The sequence below is a fragment of the Orbicella franksi genome, chromosome 4, assembly GCF_964199315.1.
Source record: "Orbicella franksi chromosome 4, jaOrbFran1.1, whole genome shotgun sequence".
Taxonomy (NCBI): Eukaryota; Metazoa; Cnidaria; class Anthozoa; order Scleractinia; family Merulinidae; genus Orbicella; species Orbicella franksi.
Window position 1 is genome coordinate 19,288,403 of NC_138148.1, and position 27,033 is coordinate 19,315,435.

Consider the following 27,033-nt stretch of genomic DNA (forward strand, 5'->3'; position numbering starts at 1 on the left):
TTGTATAAGAGCGTGAGTTTTGTCCGTAAGAGAACAATGAAAAATGTTATGAAGCTTAGTGCTACTGAGTGCTGAAATCCGAGAAGTTTTAAAAATAAACCAGTTTGTCACTGTCACCGACGATCAGGAGTTCTGTATGGGAACAACCCTGCTCTGCATTGACACTCCTTAGGTCCTCCTTCCCTTTGGCAGCATTTTGTACCATTTAGGTCAACTAGTTACTATAAATACCTAAAATACAAATGTCATGAGCATTTGTGATTAAATTTTGTCAGCCATGTTAAAATGTATCCTAAATATTATTAATCATGTTTCGCCAGGTATTTCTTTTTTCACCATTGTGACTTTTTAATTGAATTTCTGTTTCTGTTGTAACACAATTAGGTTAAATCAACTACTTCACAAAACGAAAGGGAAATTATTACAACAACAATTATTACAATCAGCAATTCTGAATAGCACTATTCAACAATGAATCTCTAACACAAATCTATAGATCTGTTGTCGTAATCTCATAGGGTCCACAACAGCCTATTCCTACTTTTCTTGAGGTTTAATTTTACTCAGGTACAATGTATGTTAGAACAACAAATTTTTTCACGCATTTTATTAGGTGGTCAGGTTTCTGTATGTGTGTATGTCCGAAGGTTAGACTTCGCTCGTCGATGTTCAGAATTTTTTTTCTTTTGGCTTTTTAGGCCAAGAGTAAGAAACACGTTGTTTTTATCAACAAAAATCATAGCCCGCTTGATTTGGGCGGATGAATCGTACATGAAGGATGGTGAGGTGAGGGGGAAAGTGGGTGGATGCCTACTAGAGAGTTATTGCTTGTAATATTGCGTTTAAGTATCGCGTGGCTAATTCCATGATCTTTAAGAAAGAAAAAAAAAGAAAGTGTACAGTGGTTGTGCTCGGTTTACCAGAACTCCACAACGAGCAGTCGGTTTTTGTTCCTGAAATCCTCCCCGCCATTAAAAAAGTTAAAATTGTGCAAATTCGGCCAATGATAAGGAAAGCATTTGCTTCGCATTGGTGTATTCGCGTCGCTTGCTAGGAAAAGAAAGGTACTATCCATAGTCTAGACAACTCAGTGCCCCATCACCCTCCCCCCACCTTCACATAATCAAACCATCTTGCTTCAATAGGAAATAATTAAATCGCCGCACGCATTTTGATAAATTTCGCTCTCTTTCTTGGACTTATTTCTCAATTCAAGTCCAACATCTGTCTGTACGTTAACGTTATCTAGCAGATTTCGCCTCAGCAGGAGCCAGGCACGTAGAAAAAGAAATAAAAATAGTCCAGCAAGCAAGAAGAACAGAACACACAACACTATTAAAACAATGTCAATGGCGTCGATGGACGCAGTGGTATCAGTTACCGAACCTTTTGCGTCACAAGTCTGCTTGCTTTTTTCCAAATCTTGTTGAAGAGTCCAGAGCTTTCGTTGCAAATTTTCACAACTTCCAGTCGGAGTTTCGTTGTACGGTACGCACTGGAAATTTTCTACGCCTGCGCAATACTCCGTGGAGAAAAATACGTTATCAGGCGCGCTCTTGTAACCAGTGTTCAGACGAATGATCTTCCCGAGCGTCAGGGAATGGACCTGGTCGATTTCCTGTGAATGCGAAGCAAAGGGATAAATTTGTGAATACCCTACAGTTTGTATTAAGTGCATGTTCTCTTTCCCAAAGGCACCTAAGTGCACCTTAATGTGAACCTTAATACGCTGAACTTAATCTCAGGAGGATTGTTCACATCACTCAATCATAGTTAATAGAGGGAAATGGTTGAGAAACCAGGCAAAGTTCTTTGTCGTATGTCTTTGTTGGCTATTTTGGGGGTTGACTCTGCACAAAACCTGAAAAAATCCAAAAGGTGGTTATGTGTGCTCCTACAACTAACCAGCTTGGCGATTATGTAATTCATGCATAGTCTGTGAACATAAAACAAAGGATGTGCAGGAGGATATCCAAAAATAATCTTAGCCTGTTTGTTTGTTTCTTTGATGTTTATCTACCTTCTTAACCATTTCCACCTATTAACTATGACTCAACTAGCTTTTACAATGTAAATTTATTGCCAAGCAAAGAGCAAAGAGGAGAGAACATCGACAACGGTAAGTAACCAAAAAATTCTAAAACTAATTTTGAACGACATCTCTCGCAATCTGTTAGTAAACTTCAGACGGTACCAAACAGGTTAGAAATGGTGTCAGTTTTGTTAGCTTCTTCAACCATAAAATGACATTCACAATTATTCCAAGCCTAACATAGGTAATGGTTTGAACCCGGGAGTATCAATAGTTCGTCTTGTGTGATCGTCCGGGTGAGGGTAGTTCTGAAAAGAACTGTTGTTGGTGACTGACGTTTCGACATCCTGAGCTGAACGGCCACGCTTCAAAGTCAAGTGAAACTGAAGTTGTTTGTCAGTCGATGTTGTTTTTAGTGTGGTCCGTTGAGACTGCTGTATTACCGAACCTTATTAACTCCTTATATGTATCTACTTCAAACCTCCTGAATTTGAAAATATATCTATTATGGTAAAATTAACCAATCGTGACTTGTACAGGATAATATTGGTACAAAAGCTGTTCATTTACCTCTTGAGAGAGATAACGCTCGTACCAGAACCTGTCTCCGTCTCTGATTCTCAAGAAATTACGCATCACTATTCTGCAAAAGAAAATGCTTAAGTTACTTTACCGTTCCAAAAGAAAATAACGTTATCCTGTGCAGAAAATTCCACCTCTTTGTCAGAAACCTAGGTGAGTGCATGACACCTAAGAGACTTCAGGATCATTGACCCAAGATCACTCGGATCATGGTGCATCAAAGGAATCAATAAATCCACGCTGGGATTCACCTGTTCCTTTGATGCACCATGATGCGAGTGACCTTGGATCATAAATTTGATCCGGATCATCCAGAAGGAAAGCACCCTTAGAAACTACTTCACTTTGTGAAACATTACTCACGTTCTAAAAGTCGGTCCCAATTCACTTCGATGTTCATGCTCCTCGGCTAAGCCTGCTACCCATAAGTCTACATTGTTTCTGTCTTGGTAAAGATCCTCAAATTTAAGGGCAATCTTGGAGTCGTTGGTAATGTCGGCGAAACTAGTAATCTCTACGCAAAAGAAAAAAATCATTTATATCAAAACTTCTGGAACTGTGCCAGGTTGTTCAAATTAAATCAAGACAATCTAGGATTGGCTTTAATTTTGATCTCATTTTTTTTTTTTAACTTTTCAGTGTGGTTTTCAGTCCTATATATATTTCTCATAATTTATATGACTAATGTAAAACTCTAAAAATAATAACATTGAAAACTATTTTTTATGTGAGGAATTAAAAAATCCCCCATTAACGATTAAAATTAAATGTGTGCTAAATTAGCACAAATGGGCTTTAAACAACTGGCCCAGGGGTAACGATCAAAGCTTAGACGTACCTCCTAACCAACGGAACTACCGGAATATCTGACTAGCTTGCGGGATGGTTAGTGCTCGACTCCGGATCAAGCGGTCCGGGTACGAGCCCCGGCCGGGGACATTGCGTTGTGTTCCTGGGCAAGGCACTTAACTCTCACAGTGCCTCTCTCCGCCCAGGTGTATAAATGGGTACCGCCGATTTTAATGCTGGGGGTAGCCCTACGATGGACTAGCATCCCATCCAGGGAGGAGTGGAAACACTCCTAGTCGCTTCATGCTACTGAAACCGGGATAAGCTCCGGCCTGGCTCGTACGCAGACTTTACCTTACCTTGTTGCAGGAGCTCGTCACTAGGAACGTGCAACTATACCCCATATTCCTGTCACTGCGTTGTCGCAGACCAATCTATTTTTAGTTTGAATTTACCGCGAATTCAGACCCCCACAGAAACCTCAGTGGCCAATCACAAGCACAGACTTAATTTTAACTGACGTCATCATTTCACCGGAAGATTAAAAAGAAAAACAAAGTGTTTTTCCTTACCGATGTGCACTCATGTAGACCAGAACTGGCCTATTTCGCGGGAAAAGAAGCCTAAAAATAGACCGGCCTGTGAAAATGCCTTGACACAGGCTTAGTATAGGAGTTGCACACCCCCAGTGATGGGCTTCTGCTTGTTGGTAAATAGTTAGCCGGCGACACAGATGGATTTCCACTAGATAATAGTCTCCTTCACAGCCATTACCTGGGCGTCACGCAACTATGACCCAAATAACGGCTGGAACAAAGACCAGTAGCTGACTGCCTGGCGTCGTATTTGAACATGTAGCTGGTGGAAAAAGAAAGGATATAACCTTCATATATCTGTCACCAACCTTTTAGACCAAGCGCCTTACGCACAGAGTTGTAGTCTGGTAGGCCATGATCTCTTCCGCGCTGAATATTCATGGCAGCCAGGTCTAAACCACCATGGTGACCGGACGGAAACAAAACGTTACGCATATCATCTACCATCTAGAACCAAAACAAAACAAAAAAATTAAAAACCCTCGATTGACGGCATCAAGCTGAAACAAATAGTTATGCAAATGTACAGTGTTTTGGCGGAATTGAATTTGGAAATCTGGTTTTTTTTTTTTTAATTTGTTATCAGTAGAAAGAGAACAAGGAAAAATTTACAGAACTATTTTTTTAAGGCTTTAATTTAGTTGTGTGCATAGCTGCTATGATCATTCAAGTCTTTACAGAACTAAGCTAGACTGGTATGTGGTGATTAATTAAGGGTTCTTATCAATATGTTTTAAAGTTATGGACGGAATCCAAAATGGCGCCCACTAGTGGAGGAGGCCATGTCGAAGGAAGACCGAAATTAAGCTCACTATTATCGACAGCATTATTTTACACACCAGCGACTTTATATTGAATAAAGAAAACGCTACCACGAAGCTCTTTTTCAAGGTGTACTTGACGCAACTTTATAATAAAAGAAAATCCCAAGTGGTTTTTCAAAAACAATCCGCCATAGGCAAAAGAGTAAGCATATCAGAGTGTAGTGGCGGTAAGCGATGCAAAAGTACTAAAAAATGTCTGAAATAAAGCATTTGCGCGGCGTCGGCGGATATCTGAAACACTCAGCCAATCGTTTCAAAACGATTAGTAATACCATGTGTAATACCATGCGAAATCAAAACGGGTGAAACACGTTCTCGCAATCGCTGTTTTCGCGCGAAGATTCGTTTTGACACAAAGGCAAAGCAAAGGGAAAACCATGCGACTTTTCAATGAAGGAAAAACATTAAAACTTTGATTGACTTAAGTGACTAATAGGCCACGTTCGATATATCAATATTCTAACATGGCTCCGAGGCTTTCGGGTAAAAATTGTAAGTTTTTTAAGTTTCTTTTGTCTCTCAATTACCAAAAGAGAAGTTTGTCCTGAAAACCTCGGAGCCATGTTAGAATATTGATACATCGAACGTGGCCCATTAGCTAAGGGCTCTACACACAGGCTAACTCGTGAAGGAAGCAATACCTGTAAATCGATTTCCTGTGCGGCTTGTCTCGCAGCTCCTCTAAAGAGGGGATCTACTCCCCCTTCCCTCGATACTCTTTCAGGAGAGAAGTAAGCGTCTCTAAGAGGGAGGTGACCGTAATGAGACATGGTACCATCCTCTTCAAACCGCCACAAGTGAGTGTTGACTTGACTGTGACCGAATCTGACATTGAAAGAGAAGTAAAGGCAATCAACATATTACGCTTGTGAACAGAGGGCTTAAGGTTTGTTAAAGGTTTGTATGACGACTCCGTTCAGGATAGAAAGGATTATTTATCCACAACCTATTCTCTTGTCCACAATCATTCATACTTTTGAAATCGACCGAACGTTGTTTATTGCTCAATCAAAGATAATATCTCTCTTTCAACATGTATTTAGTAAGAAACAAAAGATTTGTGTCAGATAGAGCTAATATGTTATCCTAAAGTACTATACTTAACGGTTTACTTTCAATTCAATCGATATTTTACACTGATTGAACACGAAGAAATATGTCTTATTAACCAAGCGCGAGGGCCGTTCGGGGAGAGTTCGAGGTCTAAAAGGAACGGACCGAGCGCAGTGAGATCCGCACAAAAAAGACCAAGGGCCAATATTCTTCCAGTAAGGTCCCGAGAGAGCTTGATTAATGGAGATTTATTATAAGACCGAAACTACCAGGAAAGCTTGTTTTCTTGCGGGATCATTCGGGTCAGTGCCCGGTCCAATACTTAGAGGATATTTGACCGGCAATGGGGTAATCTGATTGCTTGAATTTAGTTCCTGGACCTCTGAACTAATTTAGTTGTGTAATAATGCTACATTCTGAAGCTGATCCTATACGTCACCTTGAACCGTGTAATTACATGTATTACGAACCTGAAAGCTGCAGTGGCCATGATGTTGCTCATGCCAACGCTGACGCTCTCATTGTACCCCTGATAAGGTGGTATGTGATCGGTTCCCCCCAACAATGCTGGCAGGTATTCACGGAACGTAATGGCCTGGAGCTCAGCCGCCACCAGGCGACGCGCGGCCTGGAATAGCTGTTCGTCTGTAGCCTAGGTGAAAAGAATGGGTCTTATGCAATTAATCTGTGTTAGTTATTCTGAGAAACAACATTGTTACGTATGTTGATCGTTCAGAGAGTCAAACCACTGAATTTCCATGTCCTTGTCGATGTATTTGAAACTGTGCAATGCCACTTGTTAAAGTTCCTTCACGGTTTGCGCATCTCGTCGATTGTAATCCGTGTCAATCTTCTCTATTCATAACCATCCTTGTTCCTTAATAGTGTATTATTATCTCTTTGCTGTTTTTCTATCTTAGAAAACTAATAACTTCAGTTTTTCTACAATTTTGGTATGTGGCCAAAATAGCTCAAAATGCTGTGACTGAGTCCTTTAAGAGGCAATTTTGTGAACAGTTAGTATTGTGATATTTACCAGTGGATCTTTGTTTTTGAACTCGTCACAGAGCCTGTTATGTTCCCGCACAAACAGAGTGTGAAATGCGATCAACATCGGTTGAACATTAGCTCTTGAATCGCCAGCGGCCAATAGACTGTCTGCATCACGGCCCAACGGATTATCATTTGCTATGGCCATCGTGTTTTTCTGCTCGATAGAGAGGAAATGTTTTAACAAATCAACTGAGTGATTACCACATACCTTAAGATGACATGAAGATAGAATACTGCTACTCAGTCTTCACATTCTAGATGTTAAGCCACCATGAGTACCGGCGTGAAGTACAATTTTTTATGTCATGAAGCAAGTAGAAATAGACCCCATCTTCCCAACTCCAGGCATTGTGCTACAATTTCCTCAACCGTTAGCCGTAAGCCGCTAAATTATATAACATAGACAGTATGGAGCTCATACGATCTAAGGTAGTGTCTTGTCTAAAGGATGCAATAACGATAACCCTGCCTGCGCAGGTTCGCTGCCCTGTCGCCACTCCACCCCTAAGACCTCTGTCTGGCTGCTCCCATGCATTAAGGGAGAAAGAGAAGGATCGTGAGCACAAACTAAGGGTCTTCCCTGACAAAAGAACGTAAAGCGAGATTCGCAATCAAAAAAGGTTGATGAATAGTGTGGTCTGAAACTCCATCTTACCGGTATGAGACCATCAGGACCAAGCTTCATCTTCCCATCTTTGAATTCTCGTAACGCCCCATTCCTCATTTCTGATTCGCCATACACGACAGAGCCATCAATATATGAAGTAAGTTTATTAACCTGTTGTCTCGGAGTGTCTGTATGGCGGCCAGTGCACCTGATGAAAAAAAAACTTTTACGATAAAAACACTTCGAGCTCATGTCCGAGTCCACTCTTGGTTTTCGAATACTTTTAACTACATCGACCACTTTTGGTTGTTAATAACATTAAGTTCAGTGTTACTAGTAAATCGAACCTGTTGTAGGTGGAACGCACAAAAGGAAGATAGATATTGCCTTTGTTCAGAGGATCAAAGTGGACATCTCCCTGAATGAAAATAACGAATTGATCAATGATTACAAATCGATCTAAAAACTTATCATAGATTTTCGATTTATATAATTAACGCTTGGGACGTGGTGGTAATAAAATTTGCTAGCTCGCGTGTCTTTTTTTGTGTGTGTGTTTTATACCCAGACTTCTCCGAGAGCTCCAAACAGCAAGAGATAAACTTAATCTTCTCTAATGAATTTAACAAAACAAACCAATATCAACTCAAAACCATGCTTGCTACACTGCTAGGGACCAATACTAGGGAGATATTGTGAAGCACACCTCTGGGAATTTGGGGGCATTTTTTAGTGGAATTTAAAAGGGGTTTATTGCCATAAAACCTTAAGCGGAGGGAGCTCTTGTCGAGAGGTGCTTAATGGAATAAGGATGTTATATTGGGTCATTACAGCGTGTATCAAGTATGGCTTGGTTCTTGGACTCGGAACTGACCTTTGGCACTTTAATGGGTAGCCACACGTCACTCACAATTCCTTGAAACTCGTATCGGGGCAGCGGGCTAGAGAAATCTGTGTCATGCGCCAAAAACTGAGAAAAAAGAACAAAATTTACAACAAAAAAAACGCAATCAGTAAATTCAGTGATTCTTAACGTCCACTTAGAAGCAGGAGTGAGCCACGCAAGAATTACACGCCCCGAGAGATTACTAACGTATTTACTTACATAATCGTGAATTAAGACCGGATTTGTCGAATTAGTGAAGAAATGAGCAATACATTTAATCCGGGGATTTAGTGATCAAACGACTAAATACCACCCGCCCGATCGACAGATTAACTGTTCTTGTTCGACTGACTGACTGACCGACCCACCCACCCACCCACTCACTCACTCACTCACTCACTCACTCACTCACTCACTCACTCACTCACTCACTCACTCACTGACTCACTGACTCACTGACTGACTCACTGACCGACTCACTGACTACCGACCGCTCGATCGACCGGCCGACCGACTGATTGATCAATCGACCAATTAACTGTCCATGTCCGACTGATTGACCGACTGCCTGACTGATCTTGACTATCTGACCGACCGCTCGAGCGATTGATGGTTTTACTGATCGATCTGACAGGGCAACTTGCTGGTGATTAGCTGCTCAAGTTGGTTGACCCTATGACTGACAAACGGACCAAAGGACTAATGAATCAAGGAATTTGTTACCTGTCCGAAGTGTGAATGTAAATCGCTTAGTCGACGGGCACTAATCTTGGATTCAGTCTACAATTATACAAAAAGAATGTGCATTAGCATCAAACCCTTACTTAACATAGTCTCCTGTTGACGTGAAATACAAGAAACAAACTAACGAACAATCATGTGACATTGGCCATTTTTCGTCACCCCTCACTAAGCAGTACGCCAGATGTATGCCAGATATAAAATGTCACACATTAAGTAGCCTCGCCTACGAGCCCGTCGGCCCACAACTAGCAGAGCTCAACGGTTAGGGGAATTGCTACTCCCCCCGGTTATTATTAAGTTCCGCTACCAGTTTACCGGTACCCATTTATATATCGTGGGCGGAGGGAGGGAGAAACTCTGGCAAATTACATGAGCTGTTCTCTTTAACTAGCTTGTAGCTCATTAAAACACTCATGCCATTTTCCACTCCACGCAACTTTTCACACCTGTTGAAAGAGACTGTTGCTGACTTTTCTCGGTGGTGGCCTGTGAGAACCAAATCCGTTCACTTCATCAGTATATCTGCATTTTTTTGTTTGTTTCTCTTGTGGGGTGCATGTCCCAGAGGGCAGTGCGATACCGTCAGGGTACATGGCCGGTACATCGCGTGCCACGTCCTCCATTGCAGCACCCCACCGCACGTGATGTTTATTGTAAGATGTACCATCTAGACGTCTTGAAAGATAAAGAAGAAGATAAGGTCTGAGTTACTGCCTAGTAGCCTATAGGTCGGTGCTCATATCTGGTTTCTATAGCACGAAAGATCTAGAAGCATTTTAAAAACTCGTCCTTGAATGGGTTCATCACAGTATTCAATCAGCAAGAACCCAAAGATAAACCTGGCTGGAGAGAGGCACGCTGAGAGTATGACCCTTGCCTAAGAACACAACCCAATGTTCCCGGCCAGTGCACACGTTTTCTATAAGGTCACCGCGACTCCCTCCTCAAAGATAAACTCAGCAAAAGGTATTCATTAAATAAAAAAGAGATGTTAGTGATTACTTCAGAATGTTATGTCAAAACAAGGTATATCTGTTTCTAAAAACAACAATAAGAGCGTTAGAATTGCCTTCCGCCCAATATGCCCACAACTTACCTTTCATCTGTTACAGTCGGTATCGGTCCTATTTTTCTACCATCCTTGCAGTCTGCGTTATAGCTGTAGTTGCGTTGATAAGAAAATACCAGGAAACCCGAACTATTGGCGGTCAGCGGTTGTTGACCCGGACTGGGAGTCACAGTCACTGAGTAGTCGAAGACCTCAGTACTAAGCTCCATTGGATTTGTTCCGGGTTTTAATTTGAAGTTCACCGTTTTCCCATCTGGATTGACAGTTACTGTTGCATGAGGTGGCTGAAAATAAATATGGGGTTTTAACAATTATTGGAGTTATTTGCAGGTCATGTTGTTGGCTCTCGGCCAATGAAAAGGAAGAAAAAAGCGTCAAATGATAATAAAAGTTATTTTTCTTTTATTAAAATTGATAAAGAACTATTATCATAGTAGTAAACCAAACGATTTCTCAAACCCTCTCACTACGACGGTGAGATTGTGTAATGAGGGAAAATTGAACTCCAAGCAAAGAAAAACGAACAAGAATACAAAGCCTTAACTATAAGTTCTCGATGAAGATGAATTACCTTACCTGTTTATTGATCTCCGTTACTTTCAAAGTAAAGCACTTGCCAAGAGAAGAATATGGCAACGTCTTCCCCGAGTCAGCATACCTCAACGATACATTTAAAAGGATCAATCGGTTGTCAGAGTTTACTAACAAAAAACAAACTAAAGCAATCTACTCCTTCAACCGACGTGTGGTGGTGCTAATATCAAATATCTATCCTCGAGGAGACTGGCTATATGTTTTGTACGCTAGGAAGTGTGGGATATTAGCAACGACACTTGGCTTTTGACGAAAGTGGAATTTTATTTCATATCAAGATTCAGAAGCCAGTGCTATGCTTCGAAATAAAATGAAATCTTCCAAAGAAATTGTAAACGTATACAGTTCTACACAAGGCAGTAAGGGGTGAAGAAAGGGCTTCCAGTGCTTACGCCATTTTTAATTTAACTTTTTCTAAACTTTCTTTTATCTACACTATTGATTATTTTGGGATTAAGTGACATCTGCAATCAGATTCAGATTTTCGTCTTCTTTCTATGAATTTTTTCCCCCTGTTGACGGCAGTAGCTCCCAAAAGTGATTGGACGACCGCAGTTCTGGAGTAAACCATAATACATACAAATAACAAGTTTTATTTTTATTAATATGCAAATTACCTTTCTGGCTTTATGATTCGAATTCTTGTATTAGGAATCACATTCGTGTATGTCACGTCCATGAAACTAGATGGCCACGCGACTTTAACGGTAACATTACCACTCTCTCGCCCCAGTCCAAAATGAGCTGCAAGAGAGCTTTGACCCAAGTAGTGTGTACTGGAACCGATTTCTTGGGTCTGAAAAATAGTACTAATTGTTAATCTGAAGGAATTACGCTACTAAAACTGAAGTTTATTAATTTTTTACTTGCCTAAAGCCTTTCATGCATATTTTACTAAACGATAACGTTCTGCCTTACGCTTTGCCTGCCAACCCTTTTAAGATGAAAACCTGATTAAGATAAAGTTGATTAGTCCAAGTTTATTACATCAGCCTGAGTAAACCTGATTCTTAAAAGAACCAAGATTTGTCTCTTTCCTGGTCTAAAGCTTTTCATACATACTTTACTGAATTAACGTTCCTTCTTACTCGTTGCCTGCCAACCCTTTTAAGAAGAAAACCTAGCAAATCCACTGATGAAGTTGATTAGTGCAAGTTGATTGCATCAGCCTTAGTAAGCCTGCTTCGTAAAAGCTATGAGGTCTGGCATCTTGAAGATGATGTTTCCACATGAATAAATCCAGTCCAGTGTTTATTTCCCCACGCAGTACGTAAGATTTCCCGAGAATTCGTTATAAAGTGTACGTGCTTCGAGATTTGATTAGAGCTTATGGTGCTAGTTTTGTGGAGGGTAGAGAAAAACGACAAGAACCCGGAGAAAGAAAACTCGGAGCAAGAACGAGAGCCAGAAACAAAATAAACCAACATATGATACTGGGTCCAGGAACCAGAGCCACATTAGTGAGAGGCGAGCGCTCTCTCTGCCGCTGCTAGCTACTGCCGCCACGTCACCTCTGATAAAGACACCAATAGTTCGCGGACACATTTAAAATTATTTTACCTGAGTGTGGTTGTTTTGCGAGATGACCTTCACACGGGCACCGAGACTGTCACACAACTCATCGAAATTCGAGCGGCATCTACAAACAGCACCAAATGTGAGTCAAAGTAAGCGTTTCATGATAAATCAATAAAGATAGTGAATTTTAAGCTCGGTAATGAAATGTGAAAAGTGAACTTATCAACATGACACAAAGAAAAACTCGGAGTTCCCGACAGGAATCGAACCCATGACCTTCCGAACACCGGGCGGGCGCTCTATCCACGGAGCTAAGCGTTTCGTGTTTTCGACATCTATCTTATAATAAAGGAAGTTTGATCCAGTTTATGATTTTTGTCGCAAAATATGCGATTTTTGCTCACTTTCCTCTCCTTTTTTAACTTAGTCCTCTATTTTTTTCTTAATCGTATCTGTAACAAGACATATGAACCTGTTCTTTCTACGGCAAAGAAAGCCTCCAAGAAACGTTTATCATCGTTAAAGTAATCAACCTTTGACCGTATTTTAAGAGCAGAAGGGTCTAAATCCTTGAGAAAACTTTAGGTTTAACACAATGCGAATTACAAATGTACAAAGTATACTTCCGACGATCAGTTAACCTACCGATGTACGACACGTATTCGTATCCACTTGTTGGACTCATTTTGCTGATTTTGATAGAAAAATGGAGCTCCCACATTATTACACACTATGATGTCTTCGTCGCCATCATCTAAAAAGAAAAATGAAATACATCTGTACTAATGACACAGTATTCTCTGAGTGGTGCACCAAACAACTCACCACGAATGACTCGCTTGTTCTTTACCCCGGGGGGAGGGGGAGGGAGTACTCTACAAAGTTATATACAGGGAGGCCCCGCCCCGAGGTACAACCCCTTATCCTTTTGCATACCATTTTGACAGAGAATGCACCCCTTCGGTATACCTCTAATTGAAAAAAGGTACTCGTTTCACATTCTTTCATAACTAGCCCGTGTTATTTTCATACAGTGCCCAGTAAATGAAATGATACAGCCATAAGGTGCGTTTGTTTTAAATACATTAAAGGCCCTTTAAAATATTTAAATGACAGATTTCCCTACCTTTTCATGTAACTTAACTTACCTACCCTTTTGGAGATCTGAAGGCTAAAAAAAGTACCCCTTTCGGGAGGAACCTTTCCCTATAGGCCATTATAGGGAGTTCACCCCTCCCCCTCCGGTTCCCTACACAACAGCAAATCAAGTTGCACGTAGGGATGTTTAGCTTCTGTACCCCTCCCGGGGAAGGGAAAGTAAGTTTACCCAGAGCCGTTTTGCGTGGATGTCATTTGCCTCTCGGATCTCGAACTCTTAACCTCAATTCAGACTGAGATAAAAAATTTATTTTTCCAATGGCTTTTTCACTTCTTAGTTCTAAAGTTCGTACACTGATTCGGGTTTCAACTTTAAGCATCTCAGATCTGAAACCAATTTCTCTCTGAAGTTTGTTCCACTAGATTTCTCATAACTTTCTTACCGTCATAGTCCCACTTAAGCAGGCCCCGTCCTTGTCCCGTGCCATTCAGGCCATACAAAGCGGACACCTGAAATTGACATGCGGAGAAAAAAGAAAGACAAAAATCTTGAGAATTTAATGAAAACACATCATCGCCTCCTTATGGTTTCCTCAAGAAATATTATTGCTGAAAAAACCTGTTACTTGTCTTGAATCACTAAGGAAAAAAAATTAATCACAGATTGAACATAATAAAACAATCGTTTACCTCTCGTGTTGTTTCATTACGACCAGCTCCGAGGTTTTGCCACAAATGCATGCTATTCACTCGAAAATGATCATCTGTTGTTGTCGTCGGGAAGTCGATACCTGATAAGAAATTGTAGTAATCGGAAAATTACTAACTCATAGTAAAAGGACAGTTCTAAAAAACCACTCCCTCAAAAACATGTACGCATATTAATTCGCTAAACGCTTACCGCTGGTCATAATGATATCCAATAATCCATTGTTATCAAAGTCCACGAACGCAGCACCCCAACCCCACCCACCGTTTGTCACACCGACCTAAATAAACAAACAAACAAACAAACAGACAGACAGACAGACAGACAGACAGACAAACAAACGAAAAAGAAAACAGTCAAAAGGTACTATGATTTATGAAAGGCTCAGCAATGATTAAACGGGCCTTGGGTATTTCAACAATGTAATCAGTATGACCATAGAGCGGTTTTCAGTCGAGTATCAAAAAGTGATTAGTTTTGCATCAACTACGCTACACGATTGGCTTTAAAAAATTCGCGCCACCCGCGCTTTTTGTCAGTTACATGTAATGATTTCGAGTTTTCCTTTGTCCTTTTTGATTGGCTAGATTGATTTCTTCGATTTGAAAATCGCTCTTAACAAAGCAGTAAGAATAAATATATATCAGAGAATAACTTTGTATCGTCGCTGTATTTCGGTTTCAAGAGAGATCGCTAAACTTAGAAACATTAGAACTGATCAAGTTAGAAATTAAAGTTTAAAGCCAAGCGTGCGAAAGTTAAACGCTTCAAACAAATATTCTTAACATTGAAAAACAAACTGCGCGAGTAGGTAACTGAGTATGCGAAAAACAACCTACTAGATTAACTGAAGAGGACAACCGTATAATTTAACCAAGGCTTGGTTTTGGGAATTAAAGGGCTGAATTAAACTGTGGATTTCAAGTAATCTCTTTTTCAAACTTCCTCAGTATTCGATATAATGAACATGATTTGCTAGTTGCAATAGTCCTGCCGTTATTCTTGTTCATGACCAGCCTAAGAAACGTCTTTATCACCTGCTTTGCGATTTCTTCAAACTGTCGTCCTCCCAAATTACGGAATAGCACGTTTCCACTGCTCTCAAACTTGCAACCGAACACGGAACAATCAGTTCTGTTGTGCCATATGGCGCTAGAAAACCAGTCAAGATAACCATCATTGTCCCAGTCCCCTATCGCATGGCCCATAGCGTCCTGGAACGAGTGACAAATGTTAATTTACTTCAAGAATAATCTAGTTTACGTTAACTGTTGGAAAAATCTGTTGCAAAGGTGTTTATCTGTGAGAGTGCGAGCTCGTGGTCAGGGAACGATCACACGGCGCCAGCGGGCAGGGTTTGATGGGAAGAATATACTGCACGAGGGCTGGTGAGAAAAGAAGAATGAACAAGTGACTAGTTAACGAGGCAGATCCATCAATGATTACGAAATATGAACTTAAAACTATTAACTGTACTTTGTTTTTCATTGCAAAGATAAAAATAAGAATAGAAATAAGATAAAGCCAATTGTCTATTACAAAGGTACTAGCGAATTTATTCCCGTATAGTGGAAAGCAAAAATTAGCAAAACTTTGAACGCATTGAATGTAATTAAAATTCATTGCCAGAATTCAAGGCTAGTAGTAGCAGCATACCATCTGTTCACAAACAAGATTTACCTGCTTTGCTTCAAGGCCACAAAACTTAGTACATTCCGTGAAGTTGTTCTTCATATTCCAAAACATTTTACTGTCTCCATAGTCTGCAGTCACCAGCAGTTCTTGCCTGCCGTCATTGTCAAAGTCCTAGAATAAATCAAGATAGATTTGTTACACCAAAAATTACAAATTCGATTGCAGCATAGGGAGATCAGCATTAAGATAGCTTCCCTCAACAGCGTCTTATATGGGGTCGGAAGGTTAAAAGTTAGCAGCTTTCCTCTGATCTGTAGCAGAACAAGTGGAACCGCGACTCACTTAAATTTACACTTCCTTGGTCCGTGTGAATTGTTAACATCTTCCAGGCGGTTTCATTCTTCGTTTGTAGGATACGAAAACAGGAATGTTGAACTCAAAAAAAGTGAATTCGAAGATGTGCCCCTTTGCCAGTTTGCCATTTATTTGCCAGGTACGGAGGACGAGGGTAATGTTAGTTTCAAGATAATTTAGGTCGATTTTAAAAGAACTTTGTGGTGGATTCCTGCCTTTCCCCGTAGGGTATTGATCAATTCCTGGCGAAAATTGAAAAGATAAAGATATGACTGGTCTGTTGCAGAGGGCTGTCGTGTCGCAGAGCAGCACAAATATTATGAATCCAGATAAATAGCCATTGCTGTTTAACAGCACTTTACAGGCCATTTCTGAGTTATCTTGTGGCTGTGTTTCAAAACAAGTTCTCTTGCAAAACAATTCATAAGAAAATGAGTTTGATTTGCATGAAAATGAACATGTAGGCAGAACACATTTCCATATGAATGGCTTTGCACTAAGACTCGTTTTGACACCGAGGCAAAAGACAGCTCGGAAACCTAAATGGCCTTTTACGCGGTCTATTGCAGAGGAGTGACGTCGAGCAGAACGAATATTATGGATCCCGATAAACAGCCACCGCTACTCAACAGCACATAATTGGGAAGTCAATTTCATCGATTGTTTAGTAGAGAAGTAGGAGACTGTCACGCATTCGACTTACTGTAAATGAGGAACCAAACGTGTAGGTTCCTCTGTTGAGTAAGGACCTTTGGTAGAAATTGTCCATATCTACTCCTGCTTCCAAGGTAACATCTTCAAAATACCTGGGGAACAAAAGAATTGTTGTTAAGCATCGCTACATCCACAATAACACCTATAACAGTTTAGTTCGCCGTTGTCGAAAGGGACTTCTCTGGAAGGAATCTTGGAACAAAATGACAACTAACAAGAACGTTAAGGACTGCATTGTGTACATGCTTAGCCGCATTAATGTTAGCCTGCGTGGCAGGCGTTCAAATGGGAGGGAGGGGGAGAAACCAGAAAGTGTGAAGCGTGATTGCTGCTTTTAGCTTCCCTTCACTTTAAAAGCCTGCATTATTTTAAACCGCCAGAGACCAATAAAAAGGTAAAGGTAAAGTCTGTATAAAAACCAAGTGGCTCATCAGAGCGGCGCTTATCCCGGTTTCTGTTACATGAAGCGACTACCAGTATTTCTTCTTATCCTTCCCCCCCCCCCCCCCCCGCCTTGGACGGGATGCCAGTCCACCGCAGGGTTACCCCTAGAATTAAGTTCCCAGGCACCCATCTATACACCTGGGTGTAGAGAGGCACTGTGAGAGTAAAGTGTCCTGCGTAAGAACACAAAACAATGTCCCCGGCCAGAGCTCGAACCCGGACCGCTCGATCCGAAGACAAGGCACCGTGAGGCCATGAGGTCACCGCGAGGCCACTGCGAACCATGAGGCCGCCGCACTCCCACGGAAAACAATACCGAAATTAAACTCCAAAAAAGCGGCCCGTGGTTTATAGTTGACGATTGCTCAAAATCTTCACATGGTGAGATACACATACAACACCTGATAGACGGGACCGTCTTTGCTCCAAGAACTGAACAAGATTAGTAGCTAAGGCATAAGAAATCCGCAAGAAAGGCTCAAGTTAACACTATAAACCACGTCATCTTGACCATTGGTAGACCACTATATTTTTGAGAAGGGGCAGGGGAATTTTTCGGAGCAAACACTATTTATTCATTTTTTTCGTCAGCGTCACGTCGTGCAAGATATGCTTTCAATTTTCTAGATACATTTCTCTGTCGTGACTTACTTTGTGTAACTGATTTGGTGTTTTTTTCAGAGACAACTTTTTGGGGGGTAATTGTCAACCCCAGTCCCCATCAAAAATATTACGGTCTAATCAGCTAACTAAAAACTTACCCACGTGCTTCGTATCCTCTGTTCCTAAGAAGCCTGGAAGTTGACGGCTGAAAGACAGGTATCGTACATTTAATAATTGCAAGACAATTTTCGTGAAGGTCTATGAACGTAAACCTGCGACCTCCCGAAAGATGCGAGCTCACGGTATGTCACTGAAATATCTTCGAAAATAGCAGTCGAAAATAACTGAAATAATAGGGCAAAACCATCGACTATTCACTGGCAGCCCTCAGGTTAATTCATTTCAACGTTTTTACTTCTATCCTATTGCTCTCTAAATTACCGCGGTAATGTTCTATAAATAAAACTACTTATGTTCCTGTAGTCACATCTTATGGCAGATGTTGGGCGTGTTAGATCATAAATGGTTTACCGTGTTGTTGTTGTTTTTTTTTTTGTTTGTTTGTTTGTTTGTTTGTTTGTTTGTTTTTTTTTTTGCCACCTTTAAGTATCAAGCCACCGAAAAATGCAAGAAGTAGCGATAGAAAAACGTGGAAAGAGCTGCCACAATGTGGCGCTCATCAAACTATCTAGCCTCGTTAATTTTAGAACGTTACGGTGTTTGTGATCTAACTAAAAATCTTACGGTGATTAATTTATTTCCAGAAAACGATAGAATGCATTTGATTTATGGTAGCATTAGCCTAGTGACGTTACAGCTTAGGAGCTCTCGCATTCAGGGGTAGAAATTTAATTAAACTACGTGATGTAGTAAGCCCGGCGAATAGCAATCACCAGAATGTTGGTGTGATTACTTCCGAATGGTGATTTTTATTTGAGAATGATTTTAAAAAAAGAGAGAATCGAAACAATGAAACTTTGAAACACTCATCATGATGACAACTTCAGCCACGAACGTTTCACTGAGCTTTTGGTGTTCATGTTACCTTAACGTTATTAGTAAAACGTAATTGTCAAAACAGGAACAAAAAATGCCAACAATTTAAATTCTCGGGAGTCAACAATTTATAATGATTGAATAATAAAAAATGAAATGTACCTTTCCCAAAGTATGCGGAAGCCATTCTGTCACGTAAATGTCGACAAACCCATCTAGATCAAAATCACCAACATTTGGTGTCATTCCAGAAAGCTTTCGTTTGCTGCTCGTCTGCATTGAACAGTTTCTCTGCATAGCTTCGTCTTTAAAGTGACCTTCATGATTGATGTATAGGTAATGCCTTCTATCGCCGAGTGTTGTCACGTAAAGGTCCAGATCCCCGTCCTGGTCAAAGTCAGCCCAGACAGCACCATTAGCGTGAGAGCTGGGTCCAATGTCTGTCTCTATGGTGACGTCAGTGAAAGTTCCATCACCTGATAAATGCATGCCATTAGCGGTTTAGTAGCATACATGTGTGTCTAGTACACCAAACGCGGACTTCTATAAATTTCTGGTCGCTACTTTACAAAGAAGATTGTGAGGACCTTTGACTCAATAAAGGGGTGAAAACGGATTTCATTCCCTTAACTTTAATCAAATCTTCCACTTTTCTCATTCATTTACAAACAAAACATATCGTTACCGATTAACGGTCTGCCACTAAGTAAACATAGACCTACAACAATAAGCGTTCCAACATCCATAGCACGTCACATTTAAGATAGATAAAATAAGATAAATGCAATATAATAAATACACACACACACACACGCACACACGAGTCTGCATACTCATTCGCCTAGATGGAGACGGCAGAGTACCTAAGAGCCCAATTCAAACCTGGACCGCTCGCTCCGACATCCCACACGCAAACCATTAGACCACTGTGCGTCCCATACACGTTTCTTTTCTGGGGCACCATCACTCTTAGTATTAAAACTAACTGACACCGCACCCAGAATCACAATTAGCCAATGAGAAGATTGTCTACTGTCCTGATATCCTACGATATCAAGGCACTGACGTCACTTGCCTGATACGGCTACGATATCAGGGTCACTTTCAAATAAAGTATTTTTCCCGTAAGTCACATTGATAAGAGGTGTCAAAACTATAAAAACAATCTCGCATTAAAATATTTAGCGTTTGTTTTCGGCGCTTTAAAGGTGTCGAAACTTTCTTCCCGAACCTCCTCCTGCGCGCCACATAGCTGGAAAGCCTAACAGATTACCGCACCCTTTTTAGTACGCTTCAGCGGATCGGAATATCAGGCTAGTTTGGTCTCGCCATTGGTATTATAGCTCGACTACGTCTTGACAAAATGCGAACCACACTCGCCTGATATGTCAGGTACCACAAAGGTTCGATTAGGTATCCTTGCATATGGTGGCTGCGCCCGCTGTACGAGAGGCAGTCAAAACCGAGGTGTCCTTCCGAAACGACGCGATAAAAGTCGCGGATCGCAAAGATAAAGATGATGCTAAAGTTGCTTTGGCCTCTTTTCATACTTAGCTCAAAAATTCTGGGTTTAATTTGACAGGGAAGAACATTTTGTTCAAAATGACACAACTATTAACCTACCAAACGACGAGCGACGAGCTAGTTGCCGAACGCGGGCGACCCGGTTTTGGCACCAAATTAAAAGCTTGGAGACAAAATATTTCAGATTAAAAACTTTTTACAATCTGATATGGGTTTTGGAATTATAAAGTTCTATAAAACCCGTTTCCTGGATATTCAATGCCATCTCCAGTGAGAAAAGTTGCCCGACTTCAATACCTTTGCTATTAACATACACTGACGTTAAAAAAGTACAGTTTTTCCCGCCTGCTAAATCCTGATTGGTCAATTCAAATAGGCGCACCAGCCGTATGCTAGGATGAAGTCAGCAACGTGACCAGCTTGGCCACTGACACGACAGATGCGCATGCACGCTTGGCGGGATCCAGAGCGTGATATTCACTCTGTGATTAAACCCTCCAGGCTATTACCAATTGGCGTTACAGAAACAAAATTGAAGATGATAGTTAGCAATTTTGAAGTATCAAAAACCGGCATGAGGCGGTCCAGATCTCACCGTTGTTTCTGTACAGGACACTCCTTCCGTCAAACACGGTAAAATAAATGTCCTCCATTCCATCTCCATCATAATCCCCAACGGCTGCTCCGCCTGTCACGTGTTCAGGAGTGCAAAACTCGCCAGGCATCCGCGCCTCCTGAGAGGAGTTGTAAAAGGGCACCACCACGTCAAACACACAATGAGGCCTCACAGCCATACTGGTGCGGTGAACATGATGGAATCCAGCGTGCTGAGGAGAACAAATGGGAAGAACAGCAAAACTCATTTGTTCGCTATAGGCGATTTCCGAGTTGCCTTTTGCTTCTCTGTGAAAAGTAGTCTTCGTGCAAACCATTCATGTGGAATTTATTCCGCCTACAGGTTCGTTTTCATGCAAATCAAACTCATTTTCATATGAAAAGTTTTGCTCGAGGACTCGTTTTGAAACCGAGGCACAAGGCAACTCGGAAATGGCCTATTGATCACAATTACGCTACTTTCTCATACATTCACGGGCAAAGTCTTGCATATTACCACCCCTTGGTTAACAAATCGTCTCTGTCTTCAACTCCCTTCCCCTCCACGACAGAATATGGAGGTGGATCTATCTAAACAAGGCCCAATAGTGCAGCATTAAGGAGTTTAAGAAAACAATGACGGCAATGGAAAAAGGAACGTCGCAAAACAAAAGGTTAAATGAGCAGAGCAGTGGCTGCGCACGTGCGTTATAATTCTTGGTATAATTCTTGCCGTCCCAGTCTGCAAAACAACAACATGAAATGACCAAATTCTGCGTTTTCTGGAGAACGTGAACCACGACGGCTGTTTCGTGATAGTTTCGACGGTAAGAAACAAAATAAATGACTTGAGAGTTTCGCGAGATTCGTAGGTAAAATGTAAAATCACTTTTTAATCGACTCCTTGGCGTCGGCGTTGTTGTTACACTCTTTCTCTTTTATACGAATATGTTTTATAATTATAGAGTGTGTTCACGTGACGTCATCAAATTCTCAAATCCAAAACTTAAGACCCACTAAAGGTTTTATCCTCATCAGGCATAAGAGGAACTAAATTTATATCTGTTTACAACTTTCCCGCTCAATAGCGTCCTTCGTTTGGAAACCAGCGCATTTTGAATTTCGGAGTTATGGGGTACGTGACATGAAGCTAAGATCGCTTTTGTCAAAAAATATACACTTATCTCGTGATTTTTAGCCATTTTAGGAGTTAAAGTATTAGGAAAAGTGCTTGTGTAAATGTTTTTTGGTTCGGTTCAGATAATCAGTCGTCCAGATAATCAAAGTTAGTTCCAGATGTTTACACTATTTTCCGGCTGCCATATTGGAGGACGTGGGAGGTCCTCCAACATGGCGGATCCATACTAAGCCCTATAATTTTCCGCGGAACATTTCGACGAATATCTCAACTTTGGGACAACGCGCGCACACACCTTAAACTTGGAGAACTGTCTTCTTTATTTATCGTCTATAATATCACAATTTCTTGACTTAATCCACTGAATGGTTTTGTTTTTATTTTTTTAATTGCGTGACAATGAACACACTCTACAGGATATCGAGGCTGAATAGCATTTTTAGTAGCATTTCTGAATAGCATTTCTAATGCAAAAACAGAAATGTCATACGCTATAATCTAACAATATTCTCCAGAATAATTTCAGCCTAAAATCGGCAGAAAAAATAAGAATATTCAGCCTCGGCCAGGTAAACAACATTGTTATCCAAAAAAAAGTGTATTTCGCGTCACGCTCGAAGGACTGCAGAAAGCACTGCATTTTTAGCATACTTTCAGCAACACAAGTAATTTACATTACTCAGCCAAACCAAATTACCCACGTAATTTATTTATAAAACAGCCTTGACGTTTGCCTCAGCATACACTGAACATACGAGAGTTCGAAGCGTATTCTTTCAAAGAACTAGCTTGTGGGCTCCTGATGTATGTTCGCAAATTTCTCTGCACTACCCAGGGGAGGTGGGAGGGAGGGATAATGCTCACTGTCCAGAGGTAGGTGAGATTTAGCCTCTTACATGATTTAAGGGTATGGATGTGGAATTCACGAAAGAAGTTTGAAAATCCTAATAAAGTCAAATATATTTGAACAATACGAAAGTTTCACTACTTGCATCATCACGCCCCACCCCTCCCTCGTCAAGCCCTCCCGAGTGATCCAACTCACCGTTATGAAAGTAAACTGAATCTTACCTGATGTATTTCTTCAAACTTCGACTTTTGTTCGTCAGGTTTGTCATCAATGTTTGTTAATTTGTCCTCAAGACAGCTATCAAATGGAAGACCAAGAACCACGTCATTTGATAATACTTCAAGCCTTTGCAAGTTCACCTGTCTCTTCCACTGTTTCCCTTCGTTGTCAACGCGATGTTCAAAGGTATTTCCGTCGCCATCAATCTCGTACAAATCCGTGATTGCATGTAAACTCGGCGTCGCAGATGACCAAGCGTACTTGCAGAGCACGATTGCCAAGATGCGAAAGTTTACGTATTTTGCTTTCATTACGACGATTGCTGGAGTTGGCCGCTTCACGACGTTAAAAGAACGGTCACAAACAAAATTATTGCTCTCGGTTACAAATCCATTTGATTACACAAGGTCCGACCTATCAAAATATGTGCCCCGCTCTTCGGTATGTAGTTTGACTGTATGCTAAACGATATGCGGCTGAATAAACCACTGAAGCGGAGCGATTTGCATTTCTTTTCAACGTGCTGCTACTGTTTCATGTATGATTGACTGGTCGAGACAAATCTCTGAAGTATTCCGTATCCTGCGCTAAAAGTCAAGGGGGCTTTCAGTTTACATTCTTCGAATGAGACCTCGTGTTTGAGAACTGTGTAATTGCGTTGTCCAATGAGATGCTCTGTCAACAAGCTATTTGCCTTTAAAACTCTCTCATCCGTATATAGACGTTGCGTGACTGACGTCGTGCCATCTCGAGACATCACAACGTACCAGCATCACGACACTCTAACGGATCTTGACTAATCAAACCACGCTCCTGTTTTTATTCGAAACAGTACTTTTTCTAATCCAGTTAAACAAACAACGCCCCCATCCCCTCTCCACTTCCGTGTGGGTGCTTAAATCTCACATACGCATGACCTCGCGAAGCTTGTGCAACATTAAATGTTTATCTTCTTCGCGAGCATAACGCAGACGTTACATTATTGACTATTTTCACGTGACGTCATTTAATTCTAAAATCCAAAACTAAAGAGCGAAGAAAATTACACAATGCCCGATAGCGTGAGTGTTGTTAAAACGCACTCAAATCGCAGTAAAAACATGAACGAAAGCGTCCACAATTCTCACGTCTAATGAAACTGTTATCTTTCCAAAAATAGTTGTTTTGAAACCTCGCACTCGCAAACTGTGTGACCTCGATAGACGGCCTAGTAAAATCAGAAACTTATAAAAGATACAGTTAATGATTTACGGTCGATTCGATACAAACTAAAGTCAATTCGATACAGACTGAAGTTGTTTCGAAGCAAAAGTTAACTAGAGGAAATATCCCAATGAAAGTCTTCTTATCTTCGCATAGCATACGACAGCGATCGATCGAAAGAATGTTATCCCTGAAGGACAAAAATCATGTTTGTGTGGAGGTCTCGAAACTTTATCCGCCAGCTGAATACGCCGTACTTCTTCTCCGAAACAAGCCCGATTTGAAGGGAAGTCAGACTAGCCATCGTCCACTACAAAACAAAAACATTTAGCAACGTTTGACAATTCTAAACGTGGAAATGCTATAACAATTTCAGGCTGCCTGGTATCTCAAAGTTTTGTACCGATTCGACTTAGAATGTGTATCGAAACGAGTTTCGAAACGACCGGACACCGAATTGGTTGTTAATAGTTCCTCGTACGATAATTTCAAGAAAATTTTAAAACGGCTCTTTGTGGAGCTATTCAAAACGGCTCTTGTCAGAGCCACCACAAAAACAAAAGTCTTGGTCTACGTTTACTTTGATTCTTTCGTCATTGTTTTGTTGATGGAAATAATTTTCCACGATACACATTCAAACGATATATGGCTTTTCCAAAACAAAATACCTGGGTCCTTTTATCATTTGACCTTAACTCCATATTGGCAAGGCAAACGTCAGAGAATGTAGCCTACAAGCCAACCTTGTTCCCAGGCTCTATCTTCTCTGCCTCCCTTGGTCGTTGGAAGAAAGACCCTCGTTGCGGCTGGTCACGTGACCAAATGTGACACAAACTTTTCCATGGGGGTAGAGTCAACGAATAATTTTTGTCGATCTCAACTGAAGGGAAAGAAAGGCGATCGCTGGTCATCGCTATTGTAAACCACACACGGACAAATACTCAGCAAATATACCTTTGAAATTCTCCAGTCTTATTGTAAGCTTCACACAGGTCAAACGAAATGTCTTTACATATATCCAGCGTATTGAAGTACCACTCTGATTTCAATTCCAGTAAAACTGTTTCGCTGTTTCATGTTGCCTGAATTAACCTCACGGCACATTGGTCGCTATATAAAGCGGTGTTTTATTTACCATTTTGCAAAACATAATGTGTGCAAAATATAACCGTGTTTAATTAAACAACTGTCTAAATATAAGCTTACGTAAGCCTGATGCAAATGAAATTTAAGTGCAGGCTTATGTCAATAAACCTGTAAATCATTTTACAATGCTGTAAATCAAATCTAGTGCAAGTCAGCCATACTCGGCTAATCGGCCGTGTGACAGAAATACTTTTTAACATCCAAATTACCTCACAAAGAAGAAAATAAATTACCTCCGAATTGATTCAAGAGACTGATCCACCGTTTTCACTTCGATTCGGTACGTGACGTTCTACATGTGCTAACCGTCGAAAAGTTTGAACTCCATTCGGCTGCCGAATTTCCGTCTGTGAACGAAAGTCTTCTATATTTTGGAGACGGCAGAAATAATGTAGCATTCTTCATCGGCAAAATTTCACATCAAACCCCGATAAAGCGGGTAGTTTTTAGCGAATGCTCTTGGTTTTGAAACCCACAAAGTTTGCCACAGCAACAATCAAAACACTCTGCCACCCCTCCCGCCATATAGGGTTTTTTACCACCCAACCAGGGTCTTTCTTCCAACGAACAAGGGAGGCAGAGAAGAGAGAGCCTGGGAACGAGGTTGCCTACAAGCCTGGCCTTGACAACCTTTTAGAATGATTTCCCTCATGTACTTTCGTCCGAATCATCAGCGAATCATCAGCGAATCATCAAAATTTCTGAAACTGTGGGGCTGCACCCACCCCTCGGCCCGTACGCCTATGCTGTTTTAAGTGGTATCTTTTAGGGTTCAAATATCGAGCCACGCCCTGATTACTCTCCTTTAGGGGTTTATTTAAATTTTCCCACGAGCATCTCCGACCATTTTATATCGGAGTCCCACCCTCTCCTCTCCCAGGATAGTTTGATCAGCCGCCATCCACAGCCAGGGACAGATATTTTAAAAATACTGGTTTTTGACAAGTTTTAACCGGTTTTTGACTTAGCTCAAAACGCTGTATGTTTACGAGACTGCTGTCAATATCTGCTGCCCTGTATGACAACTGGCATGGCAACAATGCACTGACATGGGTTCGTCGCGTACACATCAAATTCAAAAATGTTCTCCAATGAGCAACTGGCAAGCTTTGATCCTTTTCTGTTTGCACAATTTCAGGAACTACATGAATTGCTGTACACCTAAAGATCCCTAGTCAGCCTCCGCCATTTTCGATGCCATCGAAGTTATTGATATTGCATGGTGAAGCGAAATCTTATTGCTCTACTGAAAGCTATGTTTTCAGTAGTTCCACAGTGATTTCCTTCGTTTCGACATACTCCGAATAAAATATAACAGCCAAACTCTCGCATTTATAACAAAAACAAAGATGTGCCTGGCTAGGGCCCTCTGCTCTATTCATTGTCAAAGGAGTACGATGTGAGAGTTGCTAGGCAGGTTCTTAATTAAGCTGAATGTGTTTCATTCACTTTTTTCTCT

General features: G+C 41.0%; 1 protein-coding gene across 2 annotated transcripts; it reads right to left on the reverse strand.

The window, feature by feature from the left end:
- Window positions 1–323: 323 nt before the first annotated feature.
- On the reverse strand, window positions 324–25,643 carry LOC145483591 (uncharacterized). Of its 2 annotated transcripts, none has more exons than XM_081462127.1 (27): window positions 23,228–25,642; window positions 21,020–21,251; window positions 19,063–19,376; window positions 18,063–18,109; window positions 16,847–16,949; window positions 15,835–15,960; window positions 15,192–15,368; window positions 14,347–14,434; window positions 14,136–14,236; window positions 13,889–13,955; window positions 12,993–13,101; window positions 12,390–12,468; window positions 11,447–11,625; window positions 10,812–10,893; window positions 10,263–10,519; window positions 9,613–9,841; window positions 9,146–9,202; window positions 8,411–8,506; window positions 7,884–7,954; window positions 7,585–7,744; window positions 6,913–7,083; window positions 6,347–6,528; window positions 5,465–5,648; window positions 4,308–4,446; window positions 2,978–3,128; window positions 2,603–2,675; window positions 324–1,618 (listed from the first exon to the last, which is right to left on the reverse strand). In XM_081462127.1, the coding sequence occupies exons 1-27, from the start codon at window positions 23,534–23,536 to the stop codon at window positions 1,139–1,141; spliced, it is 4,263 nt and encodes a 1,420-aa protein (XP_081318253.1). In that variant the 5' UTR covers window positions 23,537–25,642; the 3' UTR covers window positions 324–1,138. The 2 variants fall into 2 exon arrangements, 1 of the variants encoding a protein (XP_081318253.1); XR_014048939.1 differs by having other exon boundaries at window positions 1,588–1,618; window positions 2,603–2,670; window positions 23,228–25,643.
- Between the last annotated feature and the right edge of the window lie 1,390 nt (window positions 25,644–27,033).